The 25,571-nt window shown below is 53.9% G+C and overlaps 10 protein-coding genes across 10 annotated transcripts; 6 read left to right on the plus strand and 4 right to left on the minus strand.

Annotated features, from left to right (window-relative positions):
* Positions 1–51: 51 nt before the first annotated feature.
* Positions 52–1,614, plus strand: SPBR_04216 (uncharacterized protein; the record flags this gene model as incomplete). Its single annotated transcript, XM_040762499.1, has 1 exon — positions 52–1,614. The coding sequence occupies one exon, from the start codon at positions 52–54 to the stop codon at positions 1,612–1,614; it is 1,563 nt and encodes a 520-aa protein (XP_040621790.1).
* A 167-nt stretch (positions 1,615–1,781) lies between these two features.
* SPBR_04338 (uncharacterized protein) lies at positions 1,782–2,807 on the minus strand (the record flags this gene model as incomplete). Its single annotated transcript, XM_040762621.1, has 1 exon — positions 1,782–2,807. The coding sequence occupies one exon, from the start codon at positions 2,805–2,807 to the stop codon at positions 1,782–1,784; it is 1,026 nt and encodes a 341-aa protein (XP_040621791.1).
* Positions 2,808–4,434: 1,627 nt separating this feature from the next.
* SPBR_04207 (uncharacterized protein) lies at positions 4,435–6,048 on the plus strand (the record flags this gene model as incomplete). The annotated part of the gene is made up of 1 exon (XM_040762490.1): positions 4,435–6,048. One exon carries the CDS (start codon positions 4,435–4,437, stop codon positions 6,046–6,048), a length of 1,614 nt encoding a protein of 537 aa, XP_040621792.1.
* Positions 6,049–6,250: 202 nt separating this feature from the next.
* Positions 6,251–7,056, minus strand: SPBR_09176 (uncharacterized protein; the record flags this gene model as incomplete). The annotated part of the gene is made up of 2 exons (XM_040767302.1): positions 6,251–6,885; positions 6,963–7,056. The coding sequence occupies 2 exons, from the start codon at positions 7,054–7,056 to the stop codon at positions 6,251–6,253; spliced, it is 729 nt and encodes a 242-aa protein (XP_040621793.1).
* Positions 7,057–7,673: 617 nt separating this feature from the next.
* SPBR_04221 (37S ribosomal protein rsm22) lies at positions 7,674–9,219 on the plus strand (the record flags this gene model as incomplete). Its single annotated transcript, XM_040762504.1, has 2 exons — positions 7,674–7,739; positions 7,810–9,219. 2 exons carry the CDS (start codon positions 7,674–7,676, stop codon positions 9,217–9,219), a joined length of 1,476 nt encoding a protein of 491 aa, XP_040621794.1.
* Positions 9,220–9,584: 365 nt separating this feature from the next.
* SPBR_04295 (NIPSNAP family protein) lies at positions 9,585–10,777 on the minus strand (the record flags this gene model as incomplete). The annotated part of the gene is made up of 2 exons (XM_040762578.1): positions 9,585–10,069; positions 10,141–10,777. 2 exons carry the CDS (start codon positions 10,775–10,777, stop codon positions 9,585–9,587), a joined length of 1,122 nt encoding a protein of 373 aa, XP_040621795.1.
* Positions 10,778–13,927: 3,150 nt separating this feature from the next.
* SPBR_04407 (dihydrofolate reductase) lies at positions 13,928–14,746 on the plus strand (the record flags this gene model as incomplete). The annotated part of the gene is made up of 1 exon (XM_040762690.1): positions 13,928–14,746. One exon carries the CDS (start codon positions 13,928–13,930, stop codon positions 14,744–14,746), a length of 819 nt encoding a protein of 272 aa, XP_040621796.1.
* Positions 14,747–15,001: 255 nt separating this feature from the next.
* Positions 15,002–16,618, minus strand: SPBR_04205 (26S proteasome regulatory subunit N5; the record flags this gene model as incomplete). Its single annotated transcript, XM_040762488.1, has 2 exons — positions 15,002–16,423; positions 16,535–16,618. 2 exons carry the CDS (start codon positions 16,616–16,618, stop codon positions 15,002–15,004), a joined length of 1,506 nt encoding a protein of 501 aa, XP_040621797.1.
* A 571-nt stretch (positions 16,619–17,189) lies between these two features.
* SPBR_04297 (uncharacterized protein) lies at positions 17,190–18,372 on the plus strand (the record flags this gene model as incomplete). Its single annotated transcript, XM_040762580.1, has 2 exons — positions 17,190–17,480; positions 17,548–18,372. The coding sequence occupies 2 exons, from the start codon at positions 17,190–17,192 to the stop codon at positions 18,370–18,372; spliced, it is 1,116 nt and encodes a 371-aa protein (XP_040621798.1).
* A 3,974-nt stretch (positions 18,373–22,346) lies between these two features.
* Positions 22,347–23,864, plus strand: SPBR_04226 (uncharacterized protein; the record flags this gene model as incomplete). The annotated part of the gene is made up of 1 exon (XM_040762509.1): positions 22,347–23,864. The coding sequence occupies one exon, from the start codon at positions 22,347–22,349 to the stop codon at positions 23,862–23,864; it is 1,518 nt and encodes a 505-aa protein (XP_040621799.1).
* Positions 23,865–25,571: the final 1,707 nt, after the last annotated feature.

A 25,571-nucleotide genomic window follows, 5' to 3' on the forward strand; every position in this document is an offset into this window, starting at 1 on the left:
CCCCCGTTACGACCGCAGATTCCCGCTTGACCGATTTACACGCTTACTTTTATGTTTAAGTCGTGCGACTACTGCCGGCACCGCAAAAAGCGATGCGTGGTAGATGGGGCGGGCTCGCGCTGCACGGACTGCGAGCATTTGGATCTGCCATGCGAGTTTAGCCAGCGACGGCCGAGCCTCAAGCGGCGACAGACGTCGCGGAACATTGCTGCACGGCTGGGACTGGGAGGTGAAGACAGTAGACCGACAGACGTGCCACCAGTTGCGAGCGGACTGGCCGTTCCGGACGACGGTGTTTTTTCTGACGCTGGCCGGCGAAGGGTGAAGGTCGACAGCCTGACCGGCAAGATCAACAAAACGCTGCTGGAGAGGCGAGCAGCAGGCGGTTCAGATGGAAGCACGGCGAGCAACGAACAGCGCAGGTACTCAGAAGGCGGCGGTGTACTACGAAACTCGCTGTATGACCGTTATGTGCATGATGTCCAGCCCTTCCTGCCATTCGTCGCAGTCGAGATGCTTGCTGACGACGTTTTTGATGAGAGCGGCATTCTCGCCGACTGTTTGTCACGGGCCTGCGCCCTGTCTCTTCACTTGATGCATGCACAACGCTCTGGCGACGGTTCTGCACTCGACGACGCAATTGCACGGCAACACGATCTCTCCTTGGCCGATGCTGCCGGCGTTCTGTTGCTGATGCCCTGCATGCATTTTTCTGAAGCAACAATCGAGCGTATTCTCAAAACGGTCGAGGCCACCAGCATACGAAGGCAGGAAGAGGAGCAGCAGCAGCATACATCGATACCTCGCTCTTTTGGTATCCCAGCGTGCGTCATGGCGGGAGCTGTCAGTGCGTACACGTGGAGGCAACTCGTCGGCCGGCCGACCACTTTGCTCCGTCTACCGACAAACATGCTGCATGGATATGCAATGTCGCTGGGCGAGCGCACTTTCGCACGACACTATCTGCTGCTTGCCGACATTGGAGCGCGGTTCAACCAACAATGCATCCGCACCGAGCTGGACGGCATCAGCGACGCCAATGACGCCACGCAAACACAAATTACGCGCATCGCTTGGGCCAAGCTCGAGTACGAATGCCTCTTGTGGCAAGTCCGCCTGCCACCCCATCTTCTGGACCTTCGAGACGAGCTGCCGGCCACACCCGAGTCTCTCGTGATGCACCAGCTCTCCAGCCTGGTCCTGCTCTCCCTGTACAGCTATATCCTCAACCGCGCCGACACGCTGGGAGGTCTTATTGCTCTTCGTCCTGTGCCTGGCGTGCTCTACTTTATGTGCGCATTGGCCCGCAGTGTATTCATCTGCCCTCGCGCTGTTCTCGACCGATGGGATCTGATTGTGGACATCCGCGCGACGACGGCGCGCATCATGCTGCAGCTGTGGCACCAGACACATTTTGAAAACTGCCGAGCCATCCTGGATATGTGGACGGATGTGGAGGAGAGGCATGCGGCGTTTGCAGCTCAGGTCCGTGAGGAAATCGGAACGGGCCCATGGACCGTGGACGAGATTGACGGCTACTCGGTGTTTTGGACATATCGGGACTTGAGGGCACTGACTCTGGAGCTGATTGTTGGAGACCCCGGTATGCGATAAGCGCCCGAGAATGCGAGACACATAAATCAAAATAGTAACCTGATACCCAATTTTCATGACGGTAGATGATGTTTAAAGTTTTAGTCATTTACATTTGGCGCAGTCTAGAACAATTTAATCATAAAAAGTTGTACATAAAAACAGAAGAAGCAAACCAAACCCACGCCTCATATATCCGCCGTCGCCACCCCCAGCTCGCTGTCTGCCTGGCCGTAGTACAAGAACCACTTGCCCTTGAACTGTACCAGGCCTTCGCAGAAGACTACCTCATTCACCAGGCCCTCCCTCTCGTTTTTTGTCGATACTACCAGCGACGGCTTGTCCAGTCGGGCCAATGGGCCGTTCTCCAGGTTGTCATAGTCGATCAAAAATTGGCTGATGGAGTACTGGTTGTTGCGGTAGCCCGCACAGCCCAACGTCGCGGCATTGTACACCAGAATGTACTTGCCGTCGCGCGTCTTGATCGGTGCTGGGCCGGGCTCGAGCAAGCGCGACTCCCACGGGTGCACGGGCTCCGCAAAGTACTCGTTGTACGGCTTGGCCGTCCAGTGCACGAGGTCGTCGCTCTCTGCTCTCAACAACAGAGAATCGCCAAAGATCATCTGGTACTTGCCGTTCTTGTCCTTCTCGGGGAAAATGGCACCCGACTTGGAGTGGCCCTTGCGGATCAGAGTGCGGCCGGTGTGCTCGCAGTACTCGACATCCTCCAGGTCCGGGAACAGCGGCGGCTGTTTGGTCCAGTTCACCAGGTCTGTGGACGTCGCCAGGCACAGGCGCGGCACCTTGAAGTCCCACGACGTGTACGTCATGACAAACTGGCCGTCCTCGGAGCGCGTGATGCGCGGATCCTCGACGCCACCGCCGGCCTCCCAGGGCTCTGAAGCCTCGAGGACCGGTCGGTCGAGGCGCGTAAAGTCGTAGCCGTCGTCCGACCATGCCAGGCCAATGCTCGAGCAGAGGGCGGCCGTCTGCGCACGGTACAGCAGAAATACCCGGTTGTCGAGCACAATGGCCGTGGCGTTGTAGATGTAGGCCGACTCAAACATATTGTCCGGGTTGGGGACCAGCAGTGGATTCCCGGCGTACTTGGTGAACGGTCCGAGCGGGAACGTTGGTGGCTGGTAGTTGACATCGCCCTCGACCGACGCGGTCGTGATGACCGGCGGCGTGGAGGAATAAGCATTAGACGGCATTGCGGTGCGTCGGTGGCACAAGGACAAGTAGACACGTAGAGGGGAAGAGTTAGAGGTTGTTCGACGACGACGAGTGATGTTTACAATTCACAGCTTCACTTCCATAAGGGGACATTCATTATATATGCTCTGACGCACATCTGACCCCCGAAGAGTCCGTAAAGAACAATATGTCTTATCTCAGACTTGTTATTGTATTCTTTTTATTTATTTATTTGGTTTTACTTTTTATTCTCAGTCTCGTTAGATAACTCTAATAATTCCTACGAAATTTCCGCCCTCCTCATCGACTTGTCTCCACAACTCAAACAAGCCTACTCCATCTTCTCCATCCTTGCAGAATCATTGAATACAAGAATCTGTCTCCTCGATTTCCCCTCGTCTCCCCACAGCGACTTCGCCGCCCCATTCGCAGTTGGCACCTAGAGCCACCTGACGTCGGAAAAAAGATCGGAAAATGCTAACATGTTGCCTCCCCCTGTCTAGAAAGTAATGACAGCCGAATATCTGCAGTCCATCTCCGCAACAACACGAGCCAAAACGCGGGGAAAGCCAAAATCGAGACCATCCCAACGGCATACCAGGATTTCCGCTCAAAATTCCGGTTATGTGCCTTGTTTCCAAAGCGCAGGTGTTGCGGGACAAATCCTTCCTAAAGAGCAATTGCGGAGGCTCCGTTTATCAAGCGGCACACAGTGTGGTTTGGCCAATGAGATGTCGTTGCTGTCAGGGTCCCCTGGTGTAAGTCCCCCAAAATGTGCAAGGGCAGTCCCATTTTAGGAAGGCAAAGCGGCGACAAATGTTGGTGTCACACTGCTGGTAAGTAGTGTAGACAAGAACACCTTTGTGTCCGCCGATGTTAGACCGCTGGGCTTACCATAGCTAACCCTCCCACCGCTGCAAAAAACTAATAAGGCCTGCTCAACAGGCTAACTGCAAGAGAAACAGCGGGCCAAAAATTACTGAAAAAACTGAAGGCAAAAAGATATTCGAATTGCGCCTCCTAGGGACGAAGTCGACAACGGCTCGACGCCTCCTTTCCAGCTTCTTTCTACCACACGGACGTCCCTCCTGCCCCCTCACAGTGGCCTATTATGTAAAGAGGCTGGCGAGTGGCTCGTCGTTTGTGGTTGCAGAGCGGAAATATCGTCGGAATACGAAAGAGCGTTGCGTCCATTCGGGCTCACCTCTCGTCGCCTTCCTGCTCATCTCTCCCCATCTCCTCACCCGTTTTTTGCGACTTTCGTTTCCCCAGACTGGGGCTGGCTCAGACCTTCATCTAGTTGGAAGCTCGCTTGTTGTCGTGTTTTATCGACAATCACACCGCGGCAATTGCCTTGCACCATTGCACGACGAGCCCAAATCCACAAGGAGCCTCGACATCTTCCTCATACATCACGAAGCATAAATACCGAGGCCTTAGGACGTCTACTCCTGGTTTTGTTGTGACCATACATCGTGTACATCAAACCACTGCCGGCATTCGCATCCTTCTTTTATCTGATCATATTCCCTATCCAATATTTCTGTAATTTACCATCATTGTCCCGTACACACAACCTTACACGACAGCCACTATATCGTCAAGAACACAACTGTTTTACACTACCACACCATTACCATCTTTATGACGTCTCCAGAAACCAAGGCAAGCGAGACGCGGCAACATGTCGAGTCCGTGGCCCAGGCCGCTGTCGACGTCCTCCGTGACCATCGTGGCGTGGCTGCGCTCGAAGTTGTCCGCCGTCTCGAGCCCGTCGACAAGACGAGCAAGCGCATGATCCAGCTGTATGCCATTTGCGCTGTCATGTTCCTGGGCTCAACCACGGGCGGTTTCGACGGCTCGCTGATGGGCAACCTGCTCGACATGCCGTCCTTCCAGCAGCAGTTTGGCGCCTCCATCCTCGGCATCAAGGCCGGTCTCATTTCCAGCATGTACTCCATTGGTTCCGTGTCCGCCCTTCCCTTTATCGGCCCCCTCTCTGACACCTGGGGCCGCCGTTTCGGAATTGCCGTCGGCTGCCTGATTGTCATTATGGGCACCATAGTGCAGGGCACGTCGCACGCCCTCCCTCAATACCTGGCCGGCCGGTTCTTCCTCGGGTTTGGTGGCTGCATCGGCAACGCCGCCTGTCCGTCCTACGTCGTCGAGTTTGCCCACCCGGCGTTCCGCGGCGTTATTACGGGCCTCTATAACTGCTGCTACTTCCTCGGTGCCATCCTGGCGGCAGCCACTCTGCGCGGCTGTGTCGAGTACAAAGACAACCGGTCGTGGCTGATTCCGACGTGGGTTCAGATCGTCTTTTCGGCCATCCTTCTGGCCGGCGCCATCATCGCGCCCGAGTCGCCGCGGTGGTTGTTCGTGCACGGCAAAGTCGACAAGTGTCGGGAGCTGCTCGTCAAATACCACGGAAACGACAACCCCAACTCACTGTACGTCGAGCTCGAGATGCGCGAGTTCGCCGAGGAGCTCGAGCTGGACGGCGCGGACAAGCGCTGGTGGGACTACCGCGTCCTCTTCAACTCCAAGGCAGCGCTGTACCGAGCCATCCTGTGCGCCGTTGCCGTGTCCGTCTTCAGCCAGTGGACCGGCCAGAACGGCGTGTCCTATTTCCTGCCTGCGATGCTGTCGACGACTGGCATCACCGACACCACGACGGTGCTCAACATCAACCTGGGCATCACCATTGCCAGCGCTGTTGCCGCTTGCACGGGCGCCAGTCTCGTCGACCGGTTCGGCCGCCGCAAGATGCTCATCTCCTGCTGTGTCTGCATGGCCCTGCTGTGGGGCGGCATGCTCGGCGGCACCGGCGCCTACTACACTCTTGGCAACACGAGCTCGGCCAAGGCCTCCATTGTTTTTATTTTCCTGATTGCCATTGCCTTCTCCGCCGTCTACACACCGTTCCAGGCCCTCTACCCGGCCGAGGTGCTGTCTTTTGAGCAGCGCGCCAAAGGCATGGCCCTGCAGAACATGGCCGGCTCGGCGGCCGGCCTCGTCAACCAGTTTGCGCTGCCCGTCGCCCTCGAGAAGATTACCTGGAAGACCTACTTCATCTACCTGGCCACCTGCTCGGCCATGGCGCTGTACTATTACTTTGTCATGGTCGAAACCCGTGGCCGCACGCTTGAGGAGCTGAACGACATCTTTGAGGCCAAGAATCCCCGCAAGGCATCTCGTTCCAAGGAGGATGTTGACAGCACCCTCTTCGAGGTGCAGGAGATCAAGGCCTCTGTGTAGGATGGGCGGACGAGCTCGTCTAGCGGAGGTCGGCGAGACTGTATGAATAAAGACAGAGTACAGAAGGCACACAGCCCAGACAAAAGATGTAAATAGCAACCTGAATGATTGAACGCTAGCGAATTTGTGTATACCGGAACGCCAATGCAGATCCGCAGAGAGACGAAAACAAGTGTGTGAAGAAGGCTCCAAAATCGCGACCTCACTTTAAACGTACAGCCACCTCAAGACAGCTCATATTCCGCAGCCGTGTTGACTTGTGTGGCTGGGTGGCTGCTGTCGTCGTGGCTGTCGTGGCCGTCCTCGCCGGAGCGTCGATATCCATTGTGTCTGCGGGACCGTCGGCATCGTCGGCATCGGCACCTCCGCCGTCGTTGTCGCCATTGTCGCCGTCCTCCGCTTCCCCCCCCACAAACGTATACACGTCGTCAATCGACACAGCAGACCGCGTCCGCACGGTCACCACGTAGTTTTGCTGGCGTTGGAACCATGCAGCCACCAGTGCGAGCTTGGAAATGGCGTGGCTTGTGCCGAGAATGACCACCTCCCTCTGTCGCGCTGCCTTGTAGATGGAGCCAGTGCCGGTGCCGGTAGCGGCCGTCGTCGCCGCGTGGATGGGCGCCTCCTGCGCCAACGCAATGCGCTCGGGGAGTGTCTTGACTTTCGTCGATGACCACCGTGCACCGCCTGGGCCCTTGTCAAGTGTCTTGATAGCCCGTTTCACGACTGACATGAACGGCGCCTTGGTTCCGACGAACAGCACGCCGAGCGGCTTGACGGCAGCCGATGCGGGCTGACCACGGCCCAGTATGGCTCTCTTACGCGTAATAACGTGTCCTGGTGGTGGTTGTTAGGGCCGGCGTTAAGTCTTCAAACGACAAGAAACCTTTTCGGAAAATCTCGCTCCAACTCACCCTTTGCTGATGTGCGTTGATTCGTCCCTTGAGACTGGGCCTTGCCTGGTGAGGATGGTGCCACTTCACTGTTTGCCGACTTTGAGGTTGCCATATTGAACACCAGGACCCTTTCGCCAAAGATGTGGAAAGGCTGCGTCCATTCTCGACCAGGCTGCCGAATTAGAAGGGATCTTTGACAAAAGAAGTTGTTGCTTTGCATCGCTCAAATGAATCTAGGCATAGGCTGGGTTTTAGTGGAGCTCGGATGACTAAAATTTGCTCGCGTTCTATAGCACCCCCGGGGGCCTGTCGGCGTAGCTCTCCACTGAACCATTGATTAGCTGCCTCCATCCTCCCCCAGACACATCACCAACTTTGCTCTCCCAAACCTTGTGCAGGCAGATGCATTTCTGATTCTCCATAATAGCTCCTCTTCGTGTCGACCCCGACCTCCCTCTGCCGACACCTTTGATCTCCTCATCAGCCAACGGGATATTAATTTATTTGGTGGCCTGGCCATGTCGCCAATCGACCCTTAGCTCCAAGCAGCGAAATATGGATGCCTGTTCATGATCGGTTTCTGCTGGCAAGCAAAGCCATTAATGGAAAGCGCAGAGAGGACGCTGGGCAAAGGACACGATCACGACTTGACGGCGGCCTTGGAACTGGCCTAGGCAGCTTCGAAACGAACGAGAACACATACACGCGCATCCGTTCAGACAAACAAACATGTCTGTGGCGATCTGGCCAAGTCTGCCGCCGGAGGAGTTAAAAGATGCGATCGAGACGACACAGGTGAGCTCGTTTCCCCCTCGATTTCGGATTGATCCTCACTCTTGCTCCTTGTGCGTCGTCTTGCGTCCAGCATCTTTGCTCCTTGCTGCTTCTTCAACGCCGGCCCACCAGTCTGGCTCTCCTCGAACGTCTCGCCATGTCGTCCGATTGGGTCATTGTTTGCCCATTGCCGGGCTCTGCTCTGCGATCGGCGCCCGAGCCCTCACCTGCTTTTGACGTAGGCTTCCTTAAAGAATCGCCGCGACCAAGACACATGGTGCGAAGTCTTGAAAACGATAACCCCTTCAAGAGGCTCGTCGACCAGGAGAAGCTCAAGTCGAAGACTTTCAAACGGGATTGCGGGAGGGCGCAGCTGTTGAAGACAATCAAATCAAGGCCACCGGCGGAAGAGACACCGGAAGCAGAGATTTCGCAAGCGCATATGATGCTTGAGCCACAGAGCGAGCAAAAGTCTTTGTCACCACAGCGGACCTCGTTACTAACAGATGGCTCACACGATAAAAAGGCTCGCGAGCTGGAATGGCTTCTCAACGAGATGGGTGACGACCTGCGCGGTCTCAAGGTCAGCCTTGAAGACTGCTATCAGCTACTCGAGCCCGCCGACCAAGGCAACACGCTTGTTGTGACCACGCCACGGACCGAGGCCGTCAAAGGCCACATCACCCGCCTCGGCACACGCATCACGAAAGGCATTGTCAACCTCAAGATGCGTACCCTGCCTCCGCAGACTCTCTCTATCGATCCCCACCATCCTATAACCATTGCTCCGCTGGACGACCTCAGCATCCTACTCGCCCGCTCCATCGAACTGCTCAACATCACCCTCACACACGCTTATCCAGAGAAATCGTCGACATCCTCCTCGGAATCGGCCCACGCCCTTGGCCCTGCTCCTAAAATCGGCACATTTTTGGCTGCACAGCTGCGCGTCCTTGCCCAAGCTCTTCAGGACGCCTCGGCCATCTTGCGCGGGCCAGCACTCACGACGTCCGACTCCGCGTGGTCCTCCCGCTCCGCCGCCCTCTCCCACTTCCTGCCCCAACTACCTCCGGGCATCAGCTTCTATATTGGCCTCCAGGAGAGTCAGCTCGTCTTGTGGTTGCGCGCTCTCGAACCGGCAGACATGCCGGTCAACCTCGGCATGAAGTTTGCACTGGCGCTAGGCACGGCGCGACGTATTGAACATGACGAGGCCGATCGCGTCTTCAACTACTGCTGTGAGGACGGCAGCGCCAAGGGTCTGCATGGCCCCCCACCTACCGGTGCTGCTGGTTCTGATTCCGGACATGACAGTGGTACGGGCACCGGCTCCGCCACACCCGAAGGTCCTGCGCGCATATACGTGCGGGAAAAGATCCGCGTCGAGAGTGCCGACCCGAGTTTGCTTAGCCTGAGCGCCAAATTGAACGCCTTGAGCCACGCCCTTGTACATATACGAAGAAATCTGGCTGCTGTGATGGACGAGGAAATTGACGAATAGGGACTAAGTACATGGTGGGAATTGTTTGCATATACCACTGATGTTACGTGATTCTGGGTATCCCGACGTTGGTGGCGTTTGAGAGAGAGTGCACAAATCTTGTACATACAACTGCGTAGGCACTTTCGGTTAAGAGAGATGTATTTTCATTTACAATGTAACAGGGGAAATAAGCTTCGCAGTTAAGACACAGTGGCGCGAGATGAGAGCCTCAGCTGCCACAAAAAATGCAACCAATACGAAGGCGTTCAATACAATGCGATCGAAACCAAATCTCAACCCACAGAAAATACCAACCATACGCGGCCATCCCAATCCAATCTCTTAATATAAAAACGCAAGAGCGTCGCCCATGCCCTCTACACCTACGCCACGGGAGACCACGGCATAGGAACCAGGATGCGTGACTTCATGAACTGGATGAGCGGGACCGTCTTGTGCACCGTGTCGCTCCAGCCTTCTATGCCCCAGCTCTGCTCGCGACGGACCTTGCGTTCCTCCAGGTTGGCAAACTGCCACAGGTGGTGCACCGTGTTGAGTTCGCCCACCTGGACGAACCACGCACCCACGCCCTCCATGACTTCGCGCCGTGCCTTGAGCCCGCGCCGCCAGTGCGTCTCCCACTCGAGCAAGTTGCCTGGGTGCAGTGTGTACGAACGCAGTTCAAAAAGACCGCCAAGCTGGCGCGGCGGTGTCGTGGGCCAGAATGAGAACTCTTGCATAAGAGAGACATGCTTGTTGTTGATGAGCGACCGTAGCTTGCTGTCGAACTCGGCGTACTCGGGGTGGTTTGCGACGGCGTTGATGGACGTATGGTAGCCTTCGTACCGCTGATACTCCCAGATGTGAACTACGAAGAAAATAAGGATTAGATAAAATTTTGTACGTCGCACGATGGAATTCGCAGAAGCCGGAACCTACCAAATGTGTCGCAGTCGCCGACTTCGGTGCGCCAGCTGCCCACCAGGTGCACCTTATTCTCTGGAATGCTCGCCATGCGTGGGTACCACTTGCCGACTAGGTCCACGTACTCGGCAACCTTGTCGGGTTTGACTTCGTGTGTCACGATCGAGTGCACGTATTTGCCGCGTGCCAGGACTTGGCTAAAGCTGGCCTCGATCTGTGCGTCGAGCTCGCGGCCCTCTTTGGTGCCGTAGATCAGGTTGGCGATGGGACCGGACTTGCGCTCTGGTGTCTTGGACGACGCTTCGGCCCGTGATCCTTTACCACCGGTAATACTAAGTGAGCCCAGGCCCTGCAACATAGGTGGCGCATTGGGGTCCTCGGCACCGTCGGCCGGCACCGGATCCACAGGGCGTCTGGAGTTAAAGAGAGGGGGGGACGACGCACTTGAATCTTGCGCTTTCTGCGCCTCGGCCAGCTTCTCCCGGAATTCTTTCTGCTTGCTGTTGAAGTCGTCCTGACTGTCTGGTACAATGTCTGAGAGGGTAGGCACTTTTTTTGCGTGCGAGGGTGCCGTCGAGCTCATGGTCCGGGTCATAACGACGCGCGGTGCAGACCCAGCGGTCGCCACGGACACCCGACGAAGTGCAAGCATTTTGGAGGAGAAGGAGAGGAGTACAGTGGGAGGGATCGTGCGAGTAGAAGATGTCGAGGTCGTCGTCACAGCTGTCGAAAGCTTCGTAAACAACGAATCAGTCGTTGTGGCGGCGTTGACGGCGAGTGGGGGGTCGAGTTAGGGTGCGCACATGCAGCCAACGAGCACGAACAAGGAACAAACGTCACAGAAACAGAGTCAGAAACAGGGTCTGGCAAAGTTTCTTGGGGTGGCAGAGACGTTTGTCCTTTTGTCCTGCGCTGGCGTTTGCAAATCCGACGGCAGACGGGTATTTCCAGGGACGGCAGACAAGCAAGCAGAGTAAGAAGTATTCAGCAGCAGAAGCGGCTGTGGCAAGCGACAAGAATCAAGAACTGGAATGGTTTCGTGGACGAGAACATGAAAGAGGAGTTGGCGGTGGTGGCGGTTGGTTGTATCAGCTTTGTTTGTGGGATGGAGGGTACAAAGTCTGGGAGCATGCAGGAAGGGCACAGGAGGGGAGAGGGGAAGTTTGAGAGGGGACGAATCAGCTGTTCCTTGGAGTAGCACCGGGATGGCAGGGTAAACACGGTACAAGGCTGCTCAGGTCAGCAGTTTGCGGAGATAGTTTGGCAGTTGGAGCAAGGCAAAAGAGTGATCTGGGCGATGTATTTTTGCAGACGTAGAATACGACAGCACAAAGAAAGGTACGCTGGCAACAGCTCTGGGCGACGAGAGCGGGGGTTTAGACAAAGAGGGTGTGCAGCGGCGTAGGATAATTGGCTGGCGGACCAGCAATGCGTAGAAGGGCTGCTGTGAGAGAGACTGGGAAGCTGCAATGATGAACACTCCTGCTTTCAAAACGTAAAGCCTCGAATGGCAAATAGTGAAAGGTCGACGAGAGGGAAAGTAACGGCAATAAAATGAGGCGGCAGGCGCGATTGACTGACGGTTGCTGGAAGGAGGTTCTAATTCCGTAACAGTCAACCGCAACAACTATAAAAACGGTAGTTGTCTGGATGGATCAATTGAAAAACGAAGTTGAGAAAGACAGATGTAAACTCAAACCCGGAACACGTCGAGAGCTTTGCCTTTTATTTGCTCACCCAATTTGTCGTTGCCTCCGGCTCCTCCTTCCCTGTCCTCGTCTGCTGTCGTCAGGAATGACCTGATATGCCCCAGAGTAAACGGCGGAAACATGGGGATGGCCACTCAGAGAGACAGCAACAGACAAGTAAACCCACTTCTTAGCAGCTTGGAACCCCCTCAGTTGGCGGTGATGTCACATGGACAGCTCGTGGCTCCGCAAAACGGGGCTCGACCAATGTGGGCACCATGGGTTGGTGGAGCTGGGAGGCGCACGTGACTCATTTGTCTTTGCCTCACCTTTCAGGCGCCAACAGCAACATGGGCGGGACCGGGCTAGGACGGGACCAAGGGAAAAACGGTTCGGCAGAAAACAACGCTTCTCCTGTTGAGAACAACAACTCGTCAACGCACTTCGCACAGGAACCTCACCTCGCCATACCGACCACAACCGGCCAATTTCACCGCTCTTCATCCTCCCACCATCTTCTTCCACCCATATACCCCTTGCACCATGTCTTGGTTCGGCGTCACCCCCCTGAAGAAGTTCCCGGGCCCCGTCAGTAAGTTCTTTTGCCTCATCCCCGTCCAGTTCGCGATTCGCCATTGTTGCATTGTTCCATGATCATAATGCTAACGCCTGATACAGTGCGGCCGATGGCTCCCTTTTTTGTAGCTGGTACGTTCTACGCCCGATGAGAGCAACCCGGATTGCCCGTCTCTTCACACCGGCCGCCGAAACCGCGACCGGATGCGCCGACTTCCCCGTTGTTCGATATCCGACACTGCGACATCCGGTTATCGACGGGCTCCCTTGCCACGACGCAGCCTACATATGTATTCTTACGATGATATAACGGCTAACACGACATCTTCTAGGTCTGGTCATTGCTTACGGCGTCAATGCCGCACAGAACGCCTCGATGAAGTGTACGTACATATGCCTCCGGAATCGGGAGTCGCCGAACTTAGAATAAAACTACTCGCTTGTATACCATACTACGGCCATGCTGTTGCTAACTGTTCCTTTTTTCTCTTGACACAGCCGACGAGTGGAAGAACGACCCGAGAAACGTCTACGCCAAGGCCGCCGCCGACAAGCACTAAACCTTCCAACGGACGAGCATGGGCAGGCGGTAACTGGCGACGAAAGTAGTGGACGATACGAGCTACGACGATGTGCAAAATTGGAATAGCAAGCATATAAAGACGAATCGAGGGCAAAGCTAGATAGGCTTTCTTCGGGAACGGCCGATCGCGTTTCATTTGACCATCATCCACTCCACGACTATGTGTTTTTACGCGCGTGCGTGAGATTTGTACCATAGAACAACAACCCAAAAGTGCATCCATTGAACGACTGCGACATTGCGTTTGTTTCTGTGATATTGGTTGCTTATGTGCAATGGTGTATCTGAGGTGCAGCAGACTGGAAGACGACATTGACACAAGGGTGACTTACAGCCGTGTAGCGGCAACAACAACCATGCTTGAGATCTAACAAATTGAAGGTAAATGCTAGTTGTATATCAACTAGGTGTGGCCGTCGGCGATTCTGCAGCTGTATTTTTCCTCGGTGCTCTTCTCGTAAAGCCACATGCCTTGGGAGATGGTGCGCATAGCCTGTCGATATCAGTGCCGGCGCAGATACGATGACATTCATCATAACAAGGAAACACATAACCAGCCTTTCAACGCTGTAGACCAAGCGGCTGCAACGCAGTCAGCACAGCATAAAATCTTTTTGTCGAACTTCACAGTGAGTATGTGTGGTGTAAGCTACGATCCAGGGCTGAGTTAGGAACAGCCTACCGCGGCTACCGCAACCTGCCCCTCGCGCTAACGAAGGTACCTGAGCCTTCCGCATGTAGTGCCTCACATGGCCAAGACCCATTGATTATCAATACCTCCGAACTAATTCGTACACACAACATCAAAACCTCTGCAGTTGCATCTCCCATGCAATTGCCTTTCGTCTTCCCGTCGTCACTGGCCTTGCGAGTTTTACGAAGCCCGTCCAGCAGCTCATTCCGCCAGTCTCGTTCCGTCTTTCCATCTCAGCCATTCACGTCCTGCTTCTGCACAATGGCCAGCCAACCACATCCCCAGGCGAATCAGCCACCAAAGCCCGCCGCAGTGCCCAAGCGTGATGTCAAGATCCTGATGCTGCATGGCTTCACACAGTCTGGTAATCTATTCCGTGCCAAGACGCGCGCTCTCGAGAAGATGCTGCAAAAGTCACTCGCGCCCTTCCACCTCTCACCAGTCTTGCTCTACCCCACGGGGCCCAATCGTCTGCGGCCCCGGGACTTGCCCGGCTACGAGCCACCCGAAGATGGTTCTGTCGAGAACGACGAGGACGACACATCCGACTCGTGGGCATGGTGGCGGCGTGACGATGCGACCGGGGAGTACCGGTTCCTAAACGAGGGCATGACCCACTTGGCAAAGTACATTGCAGAGGCCGGCGGCGTTGACGGTGTTTTGGGCTTCAGCCAAGGCGGTGCTGGGGCAGCGATCGTGGCGTCCGCTCTCGAGGACCGTCCGGCGCCAGAAGGGGCCGAGTGGTCCTGGGTGGAGGCTTTGCGGGCCGCCAATGGCCACCGTGCCGTGCGTTTCGCCGTCATCTACAGTGGCTTTTTTGCCCAGCCCGAAAACCTCAGGTGGCTGTACGAGCCAGCAATCACGACGCCTTCGTTGCACTTTATCGGCGGCCTGGACACAGTGGTCGACGAGACTCGGACACAAGCACTAGTGGATCGTTGCATTGAGCCGGTGGCACTGACGCACCCTGGCGGCCATTATGTGCCCATCAACAAGGAGTGGGTGATGCCGCTGGTGTCATTTGTGAAGACGCATTCGGAAAATACCGAAGGGAGCGTCGTTACCGATTCCAAGATATAGACGAGGAATGAGTCTCGCGCTCGTGTACAAAAGGCGGGCCTCTTGCAAATAGCTTATCACCACCAATAGACGTCTACATAGAGTGACGGTAATTTGATTTTTGTTTTGTTTCGTGTCCTTCAGTCTATGTGGCATGCAAGCGAATATACCATGACCGCATGTTTAACAAAAAAAGTAATTGTTACAATGGCATTCCAATGACACGCCGACTCGGCCCACCCGTAAATCTCACGCTGCCAGTATCTAGTCAGGTCTCTATTTCACAGTCGTGCCCTTGCCCTTGCCACCCGATGACGCGTTGCCTGTCGGTTGGATCCGCGCCATCATCTCTTCTTTGGTAATCAGGTGGTCGATGCGCTCCAGCAGATTCAACAGACTCTTCATGTCATAGCTCCAGTCGTTGAGGATGTCGTCGGCGTCGCGCGGCTTGGCAAAGTTGACAATGCGTGCCGGTCGGTCGATCTTGGCGTAGATGGTCTTGGATGTCACCAGCTCGCTAATGTACTTCTCCGTCTCGTCGTTGGTCAGGTCCAGTAGCTGCGTCAGCCGGCTCATGCGGATGCGTGTGTAGTATTTGGACACCACGCGCACGTTGTGCTCGATGACGCGCTTGCGGAGGTCCTTCCAGCGCTGGCGGGCCTTGCGGTCGTCCTCGTCGTCGTCCTCCTCCTCCTTGCTAGCGTCAAAGACGTCACTCTCGCACAGGTGCGGGCCGAAAAACTTGGCCACCTCGGGCCAACGCATCAGCTCTTGCACCGTGAACAACTTGAGCAGCTCGGCGTCCTTGGGCACCTGGCTGTTGCGCGTGTCACGTGCGATGCGCTCCAGCAGGTCGTGTTGCTCGTTGTCGTAAGGCGCGAGGATGACAAAGTAGATGATGCGCTGCAGCACCGGGTGCAGCTTGGCCGGGTCATTCTCAACAGCCTCCGTATCCAACACCTGCCGGAAGTGCTTGCACACGTCCAGGTACTTGTCCTCGTGCTTGGCGAGAATGACCTGCTGCTCGTAGTAGCGCAGCTTGAGGTCGGTCACGTCGTCTTCCTTCTCGTCGGGCTCATCCGTTCCGTCGGGGTTCTCCTTCTCCTTCTTCTCCTTCTCTTTCCGTTCCTTCTCCAGCTGCTCCGCCGTCTTGGCCGGCTTGCGTGCTAGGAACTTGACGCTGATCTTGCGGCTCAGAATGCCAGCCTGCGTCCAGTCGCCGCTCTCAATGCACAACGCAACCTGTGCCAGGATGAATTCGGTCTTCTCGCGGCGGCTCATCGAACCGAACGTCTCGACCTGCAGCTCGCACAGAATGTCCGTTGCTGCCTTGAGGTCGCCCTGTTTCTTCTTGATGTCCGACAGAATCTTCGTAACACGCGCGCGCTCGACCTCGACAAAGATCTTGCCCTCTGTCACTGTCCGCACGGCCTCAATGACGGACAGCTTCGTCTCCAAGTTGGGCGTGGCGTCCAAAAAGGTCATAACCGTCTGCACCATGCGCGTAATCGCCTGCTTGAGCTGGCCATGCTTCTTGGACAGCACGAGCACCTGGTCGTTAAGTAGGCTCCAGTTTCCAGCCTCCTTGCATATTGTGACGATGGCGATGAGGATCTTGGATGTCGATGCGAGGTCCGATGCCTGGCGGGTTTGCTTCTCGAGCAGCGTGAGCTTCTCAATAGCAGCGTTGATGTCGGTCTGAGGTGGAGGGACGAGCTGTTAGCATCATTACACATGGGGTACAACAACGCGCAAGCATATCCAGGCGCATCCTAGGCCGCGCCCGGTCTGTTGCAAGGTCAAACGCACCTTGGCAAGCTCCTCAGCCTCGCCAATGACCTTGGCCGTCTCCTTGGAGAAGTCTTTCTCCGGCTTCAGCGCACCGTCCGACATGGTGGCAACGGCAGATCAGGATCCGGTGGTAAGGAGACAGATGTCGGAAAGGTAGCTGTTCTCGCTTCAGGGACTGAGCTCGGTCGCAATCGGGGGTTCGTTAGATGTGTTGTAGTCGGGAAGTCGAGAGTGTGTGGCTACAGGTGTAAGAAGTGGCTACCTCGTGAAAGGACGTGGTGGAGGCTGGCTTTAGCGACGCACACAGCCAACACAAACAACAACAGCACGGAGCCCACGCAAGGAACCTCTGCCTGGTTGGCGAAATATGAGTAGCCATAAATGGACTAGCGCTAAATGAATTGCGGGCAGATTTGATAGATTGCACGTGACTGTCGCAAACAGAAGGCGGCCCCAGCTCCCAGAGCTAAACAAGGCGACAAAGAGCTCGAAAACCTCACGCGGCATATGCGGCATCTGGTTCCTCAATGCAGTATTTTTTAGCCATTCAATTCCTCGGCCGTCCCACGAAAGCACAAGAACCCATTGCGGCCGTATCGAAACACAGTTCACAAAGGAACTTCACATACTTAAATACTCAAGACGCGGCTCGCCAACGCAGCCATATCACACAATGGCTTCCCGCGATCCGTCCCCAGCTTCCAGCAAGCGGTCGAGATCCCGGTCGCGGTCCATTTCCAGGTCCAGATCCCGGTCCCAGTCGCATTCGCGTGGCCGCAGTGGTCGTCCCTCCTATTCACCGGGGTCCAATCGGTCACGGTCCATAACACGATCGCGGTCGCGGTCACGGTCTCTGACGCGTGACCGTAGTGACAGCAGAGGAAGAAGCAGCAGCCGCAGCAGGAGCTACAGTCGGAGTCGGAGCAGAAGCCGGACGAGATCGCCTCCCAGCCGGACTGCCAAGGTAGATTGCGCCCGTATCCTATACTACAAATATCGGGTCATACTACACCGTCGCTAACAAAACACAGGTCGTTGTCGAAAAGCTGACAACGAACGTCAACGAAGACCATCTCTACGAGATTTTCGGCGAGTTCGGCCACATTGTCGACCTTGACCTGCCGATCAGCCATGTTTCACATACCAACCGCGGTACAGCCTACATCCTCTATGGCAACGAGGCCGACGCCGAGTCTGCAACGGCCCACATGCATGAGGCCCAGCTCGACGGCAATATCGTCAACGTTTCGGTCGTTTTGCCGCGTCGCAAGCTGACGCGCGCTCCCAAGCAAGCGCGGCGGGGCGGCGGCGGTGGTCGGAACCAAAAGAAGTTGGGCAACAATGCCGCTGCTGACGGAGGCAATACTGGCGGCGGTGGTGGTGGCGGCGGCGGTGGACGCCGCCGGGACCGCGGTAACAATGCGCGTGTTTTTGACACCTACCGCCCACGGTCCGTGTCCCCTGGCGGCCGTCGCTCGCGGTCGCCTGCAGCAGGGCCAGACAATGGCGACAGCCCAAAGTATCGGTACCGCAGTCGGTCGCCGCGGTCTAACCGGTCGCGCTCGAGGTCTCCCTATCGTTCACGGTCGTGGTCTCGTTCGCGATCCAGAACCCGCTCTCTCTCGCCTCCTCCGGCTGCTGACCATCGCAGTGGCCGAAACAGAATACGCAAGGGACGACGCAGTATTGGAGGGCGCGGAGGTGGTGGATTCGGCGGTGCCCGTGGTGGTGGTGGTGGTGGTAGCAACGAAAAGAATAGCAGATGGACCAACAATCGCTTCGAAAACGGCGGTAACTCTGGCAGGGATAACGAAAGAGACAACGGCAGAATGGTCGATGTGCAGCGCGATATTTAGCTATGGCAACAGCTGAGGTCTAACCATTTGGTTGACTTCGTTTCGAACTGTCACCTCTACTGCTCCTTGCTCGTTTATCCCTCATCTACTCCGTCTCGGTGTCACCACGGTGACCTGTTGGTGGATGTCAAAAAGGCATATCTTTCGTCCGGGTATGTATTTTTGTCTGCAGCCAACATTCGCTTCATTCTGTTGGCGGATCATATCTTTGCATTTTATTGCTTCTCTTCGATGCTTTTTTCTGTTCAGCCCCTTTTCAGGGTCTTCGGTGTTGTGGAGGGACCGGTTGGGGGCCAGAATCGGGGAGAGCGATAAGGACAGGGAAGGAAAGGCGTTACATGGAGCTTATACAATAAAGGAGCGAAGGGCATAATATGTATGAAGAGTCAGTGGGAAGTGTCATAAGCCCTGATTCTCACGCATGTGCAGTTTTTATTTGCATTCTCCATTAACTGACCTTAAATGGAAGATATGAGAAAAACTTATGAAAGCGTAAAAAAAAGAGCAAAAAAGAAGAAAGAAGAAGAAGAAGTAAAGGGTGTGAGGTAAAAGCTCATGAAATTTTGCTAGAATATTGCCTCGTGCGTTGTGTGCATGTAAGGCTGCAACCAGTGTAAGTCGACCGTAACCAATCATAATGGCCTAGTATTGCGGCTTGTTGGCAGTGCAGCGTTGGTTGTCCGTGTTAAAGTTTTTGGTGGGAACGATGCAACGCAGATTGAATCTCGTCACAGGTCGGGTGAATTTTGGTCCTTGTCGAGTTTATTTTCTTAAGAAAACAACCCTGAGTTGCATATTTCGTGGCATCTTCCATTTTATTTCAAGTTCTTTCGTGGCTTCTTTTGCTTCTCTTGCATGGGCGTCTGCCTGGACCTACCAACACATGGACCTGCAGATCTTATGCTCACACCTGCATAATTCGGTGGGGCGGCGGCTCTGCTCCCTTCTGTCTCTGTTTCCCATGGTGTCACAAACGGGCCGCTCAGCGTGTGTGTCTCGACCGGAGTTACAGCCGCGTCTGGTGATGGTTAACCTCCCTGCTCCTTTCCAAAGGCGACGCACGCACGCAAACGGAGCTTCTATTCTCTCTCTCCTTTAGTGATCTTTGACAGGACGGGTTAAAGGCGACTGATAAAACGAAGGGACGTCCGGTGAAAAGGGATGAATCTGTTTGTGAAGAATCAAGGTTTGGGAGCTGGCCGTGGTATAAAAAGCGTTGTTGATCCTGTACTTGGATTCGTGTTTAATTCATCACCACATCTTCTTTCGTTTATCTGTGTCAATTACATCTTATTCTGCCCTTGTCTCTTATGCTGTTCTCCCATTTATTCTTTTTCTCTATTACTACTTGACCTCACGGTCCTAATTCTTCACGATCAACTGCCACGGCGTTTTTCCTGTCCTTTTTATTCCTTTTCGATATCTCATCAGACCACAATCCGCTCGTTACTTCCATTCATTTTCACGTTAATTTGAACTTGTGTTTTTGTTTCTTTCTCCGTGGATTATGTTTTGATCCCATTACAGAAGCCCTGCCCAACTTCCACTTTTGGTCCACTTACAGACGACGTTGGGTCGGCCTTGCATTCCCCCGCCTCAGTGATCACCAACAGCCTTCCGGCCCCCAACGACGAGCCATGTACACCCGCGGCGACAAATTTATGCAAGGCGCAACGTGCATACCGTTGATGTCGTTTCCGGTGCCGAACCCTCCACCGTCACCCTCACCTCGTCCACGCCCTGGCCCGATCAATCCTAGTGGTGGCGGATCGGGCGGTCCGACACCACCACCAACGCCCCAACATCGGTTTGTTGCATTGCATGGTCGTCTAGAAGCGCTATGGCGCTTACAAGGCATGGCCGCAGTTGGCTAACATGTCGCCAACAGCCATTCGACATACACACTTTACAATTTGAGAAATGTGCAGCAATGGTACACGCCATCGAGGCTGCAATCGGAGTATGGTTGACAAGTTGGTGGGCATAAATGATAAAGACTCAGATGGACCAGATGAGGGAACAGACGCCGTTGGTGAGATGAGATTGATAGACAGCATGTTGCCCTCGAGCGACTGTATTTTTTTCGTTATTATATTGTTCTGAATAGTTAGTATGAGTGTATTTTATTGAGAGGTCGTTTTGCAGTTGAGTTGATGTATGTATTAGACCATTATTATGATTACAAATAAAGTAATGGAAATGTTCCGTCTCCGTAACGACACAGTCTATGCCAAGAGCATGAAAGCACGTTTCTCTTAAGATTCGTTTTCTGCTGTCAATAAAATTATAACTAAGATTTGTTTCTATGAAAATAAATAGCAAATGTCCCTTTCAATATGGCTTTTGATTTGTTACATTTGAAATGTTGAGCCTATTGTAGAAAGGTAACATGTTTTCACAAGTTTGGGCTATGGTGATACGTACTGTCGAAACAAAATGTTAAATAATAATGATGCTGAAGATGCATTCCATCCAGTTTAGGTAAAATTTTCTGTATAGCAGACAGTCTAACATTACTGTGTGATGCGCAGAGAAGTTTTTGGTTACGTGGAGTTTTTATTGATTTCCAGTCAAAGTAACAGCATTTTTTACGGTATTTTTACTTGATACATGAATTCCAATTCTGTCAAATTTTGACACGAAGGGATTTATGAAAGAAGGCGACAATTACATGCTGTTTTCAAAATTAAAGAATTACGAGAATGAAGAGGTTAAAGATATAAAATATCAATAAGAAGGGGCGGCATAATGATGACTAGAAGTAGCCTTGTAACGCATGAGCTTTGTCTTTGTTACTCAGGTTGGCAGTGTTAATTTTTGGCTTGCGTCAATTTGGCCTCCTGCATGGGTTTCGCGTATTTAAGCTGCCAAATTCTCTTGGAAGACGGTCGACTAACTTGGGGTCAATATCTTTTCGTTAAAGGTGTCATGATTAAAGTATTCTCGTTTCCAGTCCGTACTTGTGCTCTTGTGCTCATGTGCTCCTGCCACTTCAGGAAGCTGGCCTGTTCACAGGGATCGACGGTTGGCTTGCGCCTTTCCTGTGCCTCATTGCCGATTTCCACCCACCCAATGATACCTTTTCGTTAGACACTTTGGCTCACACGTGGGCATTTTCGTCAGGGGTCATCCAAGGTGGGATTTAAGGTGTTCCTTTCTAGTTAAAAGAAGTGGGAAAGGGGAGAAGTTTTAGAAAAGAGGCACCGGAAAAATAACAACCAACAAAAATACGGGACGAGTTCTGTTTTCCAGATCGCACTGTGTAAATTTCCCACGAGTGCATGTAAGATACTTTAAAAATGTTGTGCCTCAAGCAGCTAAGACGACATACCTTGCATATGCAATTCAATATTACACGGCTGCGCCTTTTTATATTCTTGCCCGTCTCTCCCGTCCCAGCACTTCCTACGGAAGATATAGAATGAAGAATGAGAGATTGTGTGAATTTCTGATTGTTTTATCGAGCAGATGACGGATACAGCGATAGCCCATTACTCTGATTCTCCTTTCAAGTTCTCTGTCATGTTTGCTTCGTCTACCAACCAACAGAAACAAGGCGCTGTATGAGACCAGCAATTAAAAGTACCGAGAGACGCCACTAACACGGAAGTCCTTATTCTCTCTACCTCCCTCTCTCTCTCTCTCTCTACTTAAAAAAAACCTCTCTGCTATAACATAAGCTGCAGTCGCTCATTTTCAATTATTCCGTTACATTTTCAACTCGGTGGCCTAATCATCCACTCCTTTTTTTTTTGAGTTGAGCTTGTTTTTCTACCAGAATTGAGAATTGAGAATTAAGCCGGAAGGGGCATTTTGCCAGAAATTCATGTGTCTCCTATGCTCATTCTTATCCCTTACGATTAAAGTAATATCATCTCGTCATATTGGCTTTCAAGCGGCACGAATCACTCAAAAGGCCTATTGATTCACACTCACACAACCACATACTACCACATTTTGGGATCCAGGCCACCATGGATCATAACTATGGCGACTACAACGGTTACTATGGAGGCGGACGGTATCGGGATGCAGAACAGGCCCAGCGTGACGGCAGCAGACTCATAGCAGGCGGCGAGAACCAAGATCCGTTTCGCGACGAATCCGTGTCCCACTACTCAGAGGGCGATAATGGACCGGAAACAGGTGTCAACACGGCCGGCACCGCAGATGTCGGCATCGATCCGTTTGCAAACCCGGCCGGGACCCCTTTGGCATCTCGCCCACAGTCCCTGTCAGGCCAGAGTGCGCTCATCCTCAACCACCGCATGGAGGCTCAGGCGCACCGTTACTTCCACAGCCGGCGTGTGCCCAAGGGTTCGGTGGAAAAGCCGTGGCTAGCCAAGAGCTACAAGGACCCGAAAGAGAAATGGGTGACGATCCTGCCGCTTGTTGGCATCGCTGTTGGCTTGATCCTGTCGGGCCTGCTCGTCTGGGACGGGTTGAAGAGTGTGGTCAAGCACAAGTACTGCCTGGTGCTGAGCGACGACTTCTCGCAAGGGTTCCGGCCAGACCTGTGGAGCAAGGAGGTGCAGGTCGGCGGGTTTGGCAACGGCGAGTTTGAGCAGACGACGGCCGACGACGAGAACGTCTTTGTCAAGGACGGCCACCTATGGATCAAGCCGACGCTGCAAGACGCCACCCTCATTGAGAAAAGCAGCATCATCGACCTGCTGGCGAACCACACGTGCACGTCGACGGTCTGGACAGACTGCGTGGCAGCCACGAACACGACGTCGGGCAACAGCAGCATTGTGCCACCGGCGCGGTCGGGGCGGATCACATCCAAAAACAGCGCGTCCATTGCGTACGGCCGCGTCGAGGTCACGGCACGCCTGCCCAAGGGCGACTGGCTGTGGCCGGCCATTTGGATGATGCCGATGAACGACACCTACGGACCGTGGCCGGCGTCGGGCGAGATTGACATTATGGAGGCCCGCGGCAACAACTACAGCTACTCGCTTGGCGGCGCCAATGTCATGTCGTCGGCGCTGCACTGGGGCCCTGCACCGGCGTACGATGCCTGGTGGCGCACCAACAGCAAGCGCTCGGCGCTGCACACGACCTTTGGTGACGACTTTAACACATTCGGCATCGAGTGGTCCGAAAAGTACATGTTCATGTACATCAATTCGCGTCTGATGCAGGCTCTGTACATCAACTTTGACCAGCCCATGTGGCAGCGCGGCGACTTCCCCCAGGACTCGGCCGCGGCCAACTACACCAAGGTCAATACTGTGTGGGCGCAGACGGGGCGGTCCAACACGCCGTTCGACCAGCCGTTCTACCTGATTCTGAATGTCGCTGTGGGCGGCACCAATGGATGGTTCAAGGACAACTCGGACGGCAAGCCCTGGTTCGACGGCAGCCCCAATGCCAAGCTGGACTTTTGGAACGCACGCCACGAGTGGTACCCGACGTGGACGCAGCCGCAGATGGAAATAAGCAAGGTACAGATGTGGCAGCAGTGCGATGCCGGTGAAGAGCTGTAAGAGATGAGAGGAGGATGAGTGATAAGCGGATACGAGGTTGAGTATCTTTCTTTCTTTCTTTCTTTCTTTGTTTCTCCCTGTTTTCTTTCTCTAATGCTTGGTTCGTTTCGCCTTTTTTCCTTTGATTGTTGATGTTTGACTTTAATATCGGGCTGTTTATGTTGCTTATTTTTGGTTAACGTGGTCACGATGGCGTTCTTGGAGGTCAATCTCGGAACAACTTGCGTCAGATCTTCGGCTTGATATTATATGAAAGTATTTTCGTCTTGAAGAAAAAGACGTATTGACATATTACAAATGAGTGTGGCTTGCTCAGGTCTGCAGAACCAGCTCGGGCGACTGCAGGCTCAAATAAAATGCACCACTGACGGATGCTATTCCCAACTCCATTTACAGCCTTGACCAACACAACCACACAAGTACACTCGCACAAACGCTGTGCTGCCGCCACGATAATGGAAGGCCGCTCGTGGCGGGTGAGATGGAAATAACCAAAGACTACGACGTCGACGATAAGAAAAGACTGACCGTGCTCTATAAATGTGCTCAACTGGCCGCCCAGTACCTCCACAGTCACACAAAGACTCGTAACTTTCTCCAGCTGAACCACTTCCCCCTGTTCTCTACGGCAAAAAACCGTGCTGAACGGAAGCCAAAGACTCGAGTACGAGGTCACGGACGGTGCACAAATATATTGACGAACAAGTTGTTGGCTTTTTTTTGTCATTGCCCTGCTTCGAACCGAGTTGGACGTCATGTCTACTAAGCGAAAAGGCACACATAAGTTTCCTATTATTGTAACTCCTCAGCAGAAGGGTAGAGCCATCACCCATCAGACCAGAATAATGTCGACATGCTGGACACAGTGCGAGAATATTGCGAGCTTGGAGTTGAGATTGTGCCGCATTTTGCAGGGAATGCCCGGAGAGCTACGGGGGACTTACAGCTCTTGTATTGGTCCACTAATAAGAAGCGGCTAATTCGACTTACTGCGAACTGGCCGGAACGACACATCGAGAGCAGTCGCTCCGACGTTTTGTTTCCCACCCAAAGAAATCAGACAGAAGAGAACACCAAGGGCCAGAAAGACCAGATCCGAGAAGTAAGAAAGAAGCCAGACATGGACCAGGGTGCAGCTGCAAAAGCGAAGTCACCCCGCTGCACTAGCCCGCTGACGTTGGTGGCCTTTTGTTCTTGTTAGTGCCTACAGAGGGTAAAACGGCCCACCAAGTCCAGGCCCACCACAATTGACCAAGGCTTACAGTTGCAGTAGCAGCGCAGTAGCAGTGCCGCAGTCGAAATGCACCCTGTAACTTACACAACCAGCCAGGTTCGTCGAGACTTCACGCGTCCTTTTATCAGGTTGCTCACTCGTCTCCGCCATAATTCCCAGTAAACGGAACGGGCGGACACGTTTTCTATCCACTCAGCTGGCCCCTCTCTCGGACCCGTTGCCGATGTACAGGAACATCGTCCCTTTTAACAACCTGCACAACCAGTTTCTCGGTGGCCAGGTCGGGCTTGGTGTTGGGATAGTTTGAAGGTTGGTGAGGAAGACGATGAAAAAAAATAAAAAGGACAGGCCTGGCCCTTGGCCCTCTCCTATTTGGCCTTGCGGCGACGGAGTTGTTCCCTCGGACTGGTAAGCATGGCGAATTGGAGCATGGATTAGAAACAAGCACAGTCGGAAAGGGACACGGCCTGTAT

The sequence above is a fragment of the Sporothrix brasiliensis genome (assembly GCF_000820605.1).
Source record: "Sporothrix brasiliensis 5110 chromosome Unknown Cont16, whole genome shotgun sequence".
Classification (NCBI taxonomy): domain Eukaryota; kingdom Fungi; phylum Ascomycota; class Sordariomycetes; order Ophiostomatales; family Ophiostomataceae; genus Sporothrix; species Sporothrix brasiliensis.